The sequence below is a fragment of the Rhododendron vialii genome, chromosome 2a, assembly GCF_030253575.1.
Source record: "Rhododendron vialii isolate Sample 1 chromosome 2a, ASM3025357v1".
Lineage (NCBI taxonomy): Eukaryota > Viridiplantae > Streptophyta > Magnoliopsida > Ericales > Ericaceae > Rhododendron > Rhododendron vialii.
In genome coordinates, this window is record NC_080558.1 from 42540158 (window position 1) to 42548877 (window position 8720).

General features: G+C 38.4%; 2 protein-coding genes across 2 annotated transcripts; both read left to right on the forward strand.

The window, feature by feature from the left end:
- Positions 1 to 3859: 3859 nt before the first annotated feature.
- Positions 3860 to 5350, forward strand: LOC131317559 (uncharacterized). The gene is made up of 4 exons (XM_058347098.1): positions 3860 to 3940; positions 4149 to 4496; positions 4581 to 4940; positions 5045 to 5350. Exons 1-4 carry the CDS (start codon positions 3860 to 3862, stop codon positions 5348 to 5350), a joined length of 1095 nt encoding a protein of 364 aa, XP_058203081.1.
- A 20-nt stretch (positions 5351 to 5370) lies between these two features.
- Positions 5371 to 6006, forward strand: LOC131317560 (uncharacterized). The gene has a single exon (XM_058347100.1). It carries the CDS (start codon positions 5371 to 5373, stop codon positions 6004 to 6006), a length of 636 nt encoding a protein of 211 aa, XP_058203083.1.
- Positions 6007 to 8720: the final 2714 nt, after the last annotated feature.

An 8720-nucleotide genomic window follows, 5' to 3' on the forward strand; every position in this document is an offset into this window, starting at 1 on the left:
GGACTTCTTTTAGTTCGACCTCCTTAGGGTGTCTCATCATATTTTTATTTTATTAATCGCTTCCGCATTTGAAACATTTGTCAATTATTGAATTCTTTTTATTATTGATGGATCACTTGGTATTATTTGGTTCATGGGATGTTTGTGCCCCATACTTTTGTCTGAATCTTTTTGGCTGATACTGTTTTGAATAAAAATTACTCAGTTATTCAAAGCCTTTGGCATTAAATTTATTTTCTTTTTAGGCTGTGTGTTCCATGGATTAGTCTCATGGTTCACGGCCGGTCACTTACCATTTTCGGCTGTGACAACTTAGCGAAACTCTATAAAACGCAATTGTAGAAGTTCTGATTTTTTTTTCCATGAAACTTGAAAAAAGATTTTTGTACATAACCTTTTGATATCTTTCATTTTTCAGTTGAAAAGCTAGCTTGTTGAGCTTTTTGATGTGTTTTTTGTCGAACTAGATTATTGATTGTCATTACGATTGTTTTTTTTTTAACTTATGGTTGGAAAGAGAATTTATGCACATGAATGATCCCCTGTTTTCAAAATCCTAAAGTCGCCGCTGCCCAGTTGTACTTGAATTTTTTTCACCTTTTACACAGCTTTTGTGTCTTCGTAACTGTAAGGCAAACATGAGAAGCCCTATGAAGTCAGACGAAAATCAAAGTCAAACTTCTATTTGGTTTAATTTGTAATGTCTCATCTGGGCATTTGAAGGCCCATTGGTGTTTGGGGCTATGTCCCATTGGTGTTTGGGTCTCGGCTCGCTATCCAACCTTTGGTTGAATCTCCCTACCCTCACTTTCACTTGATGTACCCTTATCAAGTTTCTTAATAATTTTTTTGCCGTTTAAAAAAGAAGAAGATGAAAATCAAAGTCATTAGATTACCCATAAAAAACACACCACAAAGCAAATCTAGCTAAATGAAAAGAATCAACTACAACACTAAGTAATAGCCCAAGACTTCTAATTAACGAGTCCAACAAGTCAAGCAGTACATTGTTAAGTTTGTAAGATTTACCAACTAAATATATATTTTTATTTTGATAATGCAGGGTGTCTCAGATGAGGTGGCCTCAAGAGTTGTTGGCAAGAAGAATTGAACCTGAGATCATAGAATGACACAAACACCTAAGTCCCAGACAAGGATCACTTGGCCAACCCTTGGGGTTATAACCAACTAAATATTTGTTATCATGTATGCCATCATAATGAAAGAATCAATACAAAATGGAGGCGGTCAAACAAGTGAATATGGAGGCAAAAGATGGTAACAAATACCATCAGAATGCACACTACAACTACAAGCTATGATAGAGGTGACCCCTGTTAGAAAAGATTTGAATAAGGGTTTGAATTCTCTCCGATCTAAGTTTTAAACTGGACGGTATAGTTCAAATCTTTACTATTCGGTGATATAATCAATAATTGCAGTAATGTACTATCCAGATTTGAAATATTTCGACCAATCCAGTGTAAAACTTAATGAAATTGATTGAAAATCATGTTGGGATAATAAGTTGAGACAAATAGGTAGTGAGATGAGACTAATAAGTGTATATAAAATTTATTGAAAATCGTGCTGAGAGAGAGGCGTGGTTCTAAAAACCCCAAGTCAACAAAGCCGTGTCCTTGAGGAAAATTGTGTTGCATTGTTATCCGGAGGTTAATCTCATGCTTGACTAGATAGAGTGGCTCCAAATCGTTTGTTTTTATTTTTAGTTCTTTTAGTCAAGTACTATGTAATATTCATTGAGCTAGCACATTACAGAAAAATCAACCAACCTTTTCCCAACAAATTAAATGGGGAAGACGGGAGAAAGGTAAAGACGAAGACTCAAAAAGATTCATGCACATTAAAGAGAAAGACGAAATCATTTTCGATAATTGACAAATGATTGAAAAGATTCCTGCACATTGAAGAGAAAGAGGAAATTATTTTTGACAATTGACTAAAGATTGAAAACAAATGCTCCGGTACACACCCGGAGAAGCACTGCCACCAGCCCAAAGACACACCACAGCCGCTCCAACACCGACTGCATCCCATCGCCGTTAAGCATGCCGGATTGGTCCAGGTGACGAACCCGACCGGAGAAGCACCGCCCCCTGCCGCCAGAGAGCTCACAACACCGTTAGGCTAACCCGAAATCATCCAAGAATGAAGATGAGAGGAGCACCGAGCAAAAGACCGCCACCGCACGAAACACCTTTCGAAACTAACCCCTTCCGTCTGGATCCCGGCAGCTCCCACGCCCGCTCCAACCTCCTCCGCAGCTCCCGCGAACTGCCCGCGACAGAGAGTAAGAAAAACGAATACATCACGGCGAATCCAGAGAAGAAGGAGAAGAACGAGATCAAGGCTACCCATAACACGACGGCGATACGGACCCAAAAGGGCTATGACTGGCGGCGAAAACCACAGGAGGAGGAGGATGAGGCTGTGAGATCTTGAAGAGGAAGAGGCTGCAGAAAAACATTAGGGGAGGGAGAGGGAGAGAGGCGGAGGCCGCCGCCTCCCTCCCCCATGGAGCCTTTGTAGAGAGGGAAGAGGCAGCGTCAGGGTTTAGACCAAAATGCATTTTTTAAGTTCTCATTTGGCAAACTGGATACTTTTTTGGAACGGAGAGAATCTATATCTATATAATAACGGAGCTTAATTTTTGAATCTTATATACGTAGTTATAAATCTAGACTCTTCATTTTTAAATCCTACGGTTAGCAAGTTTCAAGAGTTTCTATAAATCTAGACCATCTATGTTTTGCTACCAACTGCTAGGATCAATTTTCCAAACACTTATCTAAAAGGAATGATTTTGGACTGATTTTGGAAGCAGAACTTTAATTGATACATATATATATATATATATATATATATATATATATATATATATATATATATATCGGGGCGGTTCCGGGGACACCTAAAAAAACACCTCATAGTTTTCGATCAAATTTTGATGATCCGAGCCGCTCAATGTGATCAGAATGTGATTTTAAGAGTACCAGCGAGAAATCAGCAAAAAAAATGACCGGAAAGAGCTTGATCTGAATAGTTTCAAACAGTTTTTTATTGAACGGTTTACATAAAAACTGCTCAAATCAAGTCTTCCCCGGTCATTTTTTTTGCTAATTTCTTGCGAGCACTCTTAAAATCACATTCTGCACACATTGAACGGTTCAGATCATAAAAATTTGATCGAAAACTATGAGATTGAGATTTGGGGTATTTTTTTGGGTGTTCCTTAAACCGTCCCGTATATATATAGTAGTCGACACAATCCATGTTGATTTTAGGGAGATTTGAAGATTCATCATCAGAACTCATTCCACTTAAGTATTCATCCCGGTTATTTTGAACTAATTATGTTTTCATCCTTTCAGATGATGAATAATTACCTATCTTACCCTTTTAATAAGGTATCCATATGTGTGTGTAAATTGACTTCCTAAATTAGTGGGATTCAACCATTTCCTAATTTAGTGGGATTCAATATTCTCAATAATTACATAAGATAATTACAAAAGTTGATTTCAAAATTTAAAAAATCCGTAGTAACCAAATTTCAACGATTTATTTTTCCCCGATTCAAATTCAAAAATCATATTTATTTTTCCATTTATACTATGCATTATCATGAAACCTTTTAGAACATGGTGGATTGACCATGTTTTTCATGAATTATTTTTTGCCAAATTACCATAAAAAAAACATTTTGGAACATATACAATATTTAAACCGACCATGTTTTTCATGGTTAATTCTGCAAATTCACCATAAAAACAATGAAAATTTTGTTTAACGTGGCATATTTCGGAACAATAAACCATAGTGAACGTCTATGCTCCCAATGGCGTTCAAGGCCGTTGTGATCTTTGGGAGGAACTATTGGCCTTTAAAGCAACTTACCAGGATCCGTGGTGTATCGGGGGTGATTTTAACGAAATAAGAGATGTCTCTGAAAGGGTGGGATGTATGAGATTAGATAGGGAAATGAAAGACTTTCTTGAATTCAGTAACATCATGGAAATGACAGATATCCCTATGCTTGGTAGGAAGTTCACATGGACCAACTTCCAGAACAACGCCATTCATAGCCGTCTAGATAGGTTTCTGATATCCCAATCTTTCTTTGATAGGTTCAGGGTTGTGCAGTGGGCCTACCAAGGCCAGTTTCTGACCATTGCCCGATCATGTTATTGGATGATAATAGAGATTGGGGTCCAAAACCTTTCAGATTCTTGGACATTTGGCTTTCTAATCCTAAATGTATGAAGGTAGCCAAAGAAGCTTGGGAGGAAGCCCAGGTGCATGGTTGGGCAGGTTACATCTTAGTTCAAAAGCTGAGGACAGTGAAAGATAGATTGAAAGTGTGGAACAAGCAAGACTTTGGGGATATCAACTGCGCTCTCCATGATATTGAGTCTAAGCTTCACCATCTTGACTCCCTCTCTGAAGCTAGACAACTAACCGATGAGGAAAGAGCAGTGCGATGTACTCTAAAGTCAAATTTTTGGAGGCTTTATAACTTATCGGAATCATTCTGGAAGCAAAAATCTCGTGTTAACTAGCTGAAGCTAGGGGACAAAAATACCAGGTTCTTCCAAATATCAGCAAACAATCGTTTCAAGAGGAACTTGGTGGGATCAATAAGGGTGGATGGGAGTGTGCTGGTGGACCCGGGTCAAATCAAAGTTGCTGCAACAAAATATTTTCGGGTCAACTTCACAGAAGAGAGAAAGATCAGACCTGACTTGGGAGGTTTCTTTTCTAGAAAACTTAACCAGGCCAGTGCAATGCAGCTTGAGATACCTTTCGAGGAGAAGGAAATTTTAACAGCCTTGCATGATTGCAGCAGCTTCAAAGCCGCCGGCCCCGATGGCTTTAACTTTTCCTTTGTTAAGAAAGGATGGGTCTTCATGAAGGAGACGGTCATCAAATTTTTCTCTGAGTTTCACTCAAATGGGAAGCTTACCAAAGGTATCAATTCCACCTTCGTCTCCTTAATTCCTAAAGTAGTTTGTCCTGTCTTTAGGAATACTGGCCTATTAGTATGGTGGGATGGGTCTATAAGGTTCTGTCCAAAGTCTTAGCGAACAGAATTAAGGGGCAGATGCGATCAGTTATTGGAGAGGCCCAAGCTGCTTTTATTTTTGGGAAACAAATTCTAGATGGAGTCCTTATAGCCAACGAGGCAATCCATAGTTGGAAAGTCAGGGCACACGAGGGCCTTGTCTTGAAACTAGACTTTGAAAGAGCGTTCGACTGTGTCAATTGGAGCTTTTGTGCAACATGCTATCGAGGTTGGGCTTCGGGGACAAATGGAGGGATTGGATTCTAGAGTGTTGTTCTTCGGTCTCAATGTCAATTTTAATCAATGGTTCACCCTCACCGGAATTTCAAACACAAAAAGGGCTAAGGCAAGGCGATCCACAATCTCCTTTTCTCTTTAACATACTCGGGGAGGCCCTCAACATAATGCTAGAACGAGCGAAGGATCGAAATATTATTAAAGGAACCAAATTGGGGAGTAACGGTGTCAATATTTCTCATTTACAACTTGAGGACGATACAATTCTTTTTTGCAATAATGACCCGGAGGAGATGGCAAACATTAAAAGAATATTAAGGTGCTTTCAATTGATGTCTGGCCTGAAAATTAACTTCTCGAAGAGCTCCCTCTGTGGTGTCAACATTCCACTTCAAGCAACTTATTCCTTGGCCCAGATCATGGGCTGTAAAGTGGAGCAGCTACCGATCAAATATCTCGGGTTGTCGTTGGGTGCTAATCCGGGGAGGATTAAAACTTGGGACTCTGTCATTGAAAGGACTGAGAAGTTGTTGAATATTTGGCGTTCTCGTTGTATTTCAACTGGGGGAAGGTTGACTCTTATGAACTCAAACACTGCAAACATCCCCATTTATTTCATGTCCCTGTTTAAAATGCCTGCAACTGTTGCGAGGAAGTTGGAGAAACTCCAAAGACAATTTTTCTAGGGTGACACGATTGACAAAAAGAAAATGCACACGATCAAGTGGGATGAGATTACTCGGAAGAAATCTATTGGTGGGTTGGGGGTCAAGAAACTGATGCAACAGAATCTAACTCTTTTGGCAAAATGGTGGTGGAGATTTGGCAAGGATAAAGAAACTCTTTAGGTGAAAGTGATTAGAGGAAAATACGGTTTGGATGGTAACTGTTGGCTGCCCTACGTTCATGGTTCTGGCTCATCCTCCAGAATATGGTTAGATATTTGTTCTTTGGATAATCCTTCCTCCCATCTGGGCTATTCCATTCGAGATAGCTTTCGAGTCCAGGTAAACTCAAGCAATGCAACTGTGTTTTGGGATCATATTTGGTTAGGTGAATCTTCTTTGAACGAAGATTATCCTAGGCTGTTTTCGTTATCCACTCAAAAAGAGGTGTTGATCAGTAATTTGAGGGCTGAAGGATCATGGGAGTTAGTGTTCAGGAGAGAAATGTTTGGGCGAGAGACGCAAGAGATGGATAACTTGAAACAGAGGCTCCAACAAGTCACTCTACACCCTTCGAAACCTGATACCTTGCAGTGGAGATGGACGAATGATGGTATTTTCTCTGTCAAGTCAGCTTATAGGAACTGGGAATTGCTAAACTACCCGAGCAATGCGTTGTTGGGGTCCCTATGGAAGAATTTGGGCCCTCCTAAGGTGGAAATCTTTGCTTGGATGGCAGTTAAGGAAAAAGCATTAACAAGGTCGATCCTTCTCAGCAAAAACTTGATCAGCGAGATCCAATTAGCTTTGTGTCCCCTTTGTTCCTCGAATCTTGAAACCCATCAACATTTGTTTCTTCATTGTCATTTTTCATGGAGTGTATGGTCAATAATCCTAAATTGGTGGAACATCAATTGGGTCTGTCCACTCTCTGTTCCGGAATTAGCAAATTGGTGGTTTGCGAATGAATTTTTCAACCTGGAAAAACATGTGTGGGAAGCTTGCTTCTATGCAACGTTGTGGTCTCTTTGGTTGGTGACGAACGACTCTATCTTCAACAATTCAACGAAACAAGTTTGGGAGGTGGGGGAGTTAGTCAAAACTAGAGTTGCGATATGGATGAAGGCGAAGTTCGACATCAAGGTCTACACTGTTGAGGAGTTTAAAATTTTCTTAGATGGTGTCCAAAAACTGAGATTGTAACCTAGTTTTCAAGTGTGCATCCAACTATCGATTGGAGGTGTATGTAAATTCGGGATTTGTCTAGCTCTTTCTTTACTTGTTTTCTTCTCGATGTACCCCTTTCGAGATTAGTAAAATGTTTCCTTTGCCGAGCAAAAATAAAAAATAAAAAAAATCTTGACGTTATTTAAAAACGGGGATGAAAACATAATTGTTTAAAATGACTAGGATGGATACTTACGTGAGATGGAATCTGAGGATGAATCTTTAAAAACTCCTTGATTTTATTGTTATGGAAGTAAAACTCATATATGGTAGAACTTTAATTGAGCGTTCGAGTCATGCCTTCAGACACGAACAAACATTTGTACTTTAACAAAAAAAGTACATGTGTTTTAAAAAACACGTGCGTATCCCTTGGTCCATCATCTTTCCTTTGGCGTGGTGGTGTCTATGATTACTCCATATTGAAATGTTTGGATCAATTGTTAAATTTTGTAAGTCATAATTTTACCCAATAGATAAATGAGTAATTAATTAAATAACATAAATGGATTAAGAAATTAAATAAAAAAGAAAATTATGTAAAAAAAATGTTTCAATTTTTAATTCGTTTGAACTGGTGCGAAAATCTTATTTTTCTTATCATTTCATCTTAAATGGTCGTAATGAATTTTTTCCTTTAAGGCTTTTCAATGAGCACCCTAAGAGAGACCTGAAACTAAATAAGGAGCCTTAAGGTACTCGTTGAAAGGTCTTAGAGTCAAAAATTCATTATGACCATTGAAGATAAAATGATTAAAAAAAATAAGATCTTCGCACCAATTCAACCGAATTGAAAATCGGAACACTTAAATAATATTAAATAAATAAAAATGAAAAAATATATAAAGATTATCAAGTAAATAAAGGAGAAATAAGAGAAAATGGGGTTGGGGTATTTTCTGCGGGGTATTTTCGGAAGAATGGGTGGGATGGGGGTGTGTGTGTCAGGGGGTGGGGTATTTTCGAAAGAAGGGGTGGGATCGGGGGTGTGTCAGGGGGCGCGAGAAGAGATTTGCTGGAGAAAATAAGAGAGTCGCCATATTTTCAGAGAGCATTGTATATACAAAATATTTTAGCCCCAAAATCAACTATCCCACTCTAGTTCTAATAAAACGCAATACCGATCATCAAATTTTAATTTGGGCATAACAAATACTACTATCCTGCACGAATGGGTACCCCTTGTAGGCAGTCCTGTTCTATTTGTTGATGTATATCTGTTTCTTGTTCCCCTATTGTCCTGAATGAACCCATCTATTTTGGCAACCCAAAAAACAAAAAAAATTGTTGACAGTCTTCTGTAATGTTTTTTTTTTTTTTTACAATCTGCTGTAATGTTGAAATGACCTAAAAAAAAAATATGTATCAAAATTGTCATTCCAAAATAAGATAGTAAATTTTTATACTTACCAATGACGTTTGTGAAGGCAAGGAAAAGTCAAATTTTCACAAAAACATAAAAATCACTAAAGCTGAAGAATTCCACGTGCAAAGCACGTCGTGGGAAA

What these genes read in the sequence shown, in the direction of transcription:
- LOC131317559 (XM_058347098.1), top strand. Translation starts at nt 3,860, where the DNA reads ATGGCGTTCAAGGCCGTTGTGATCTTTGGGAGGAACTATTGGCCTTTA. An exon ending in GGATCCGTGGTGTATCGGGG is followed by an intron (nt 3,941 to 4,148) that starts GTGATTTTAACG and finishes TTTCTTTGATAG; the next exon opens with GTTCAGGGTTGTGCAGTGGG. An exon ending in TAACCGATGAGGAAAGAGCA is followed by an intron (nt 4,497 to 4,580) that starts GTGCGATGTACT and finishes CGTGTTAACTAG; the next exon opens with CTGAAGCTAGGGGACAAAAA.
- LOC131317560 (XM_058347100.1), top strand. Translation starts at nt 5,371, where the DNA reads ATGTCAATTTTAATCAATGGTTCACCCTCACCGGAATTTCAAACACAA.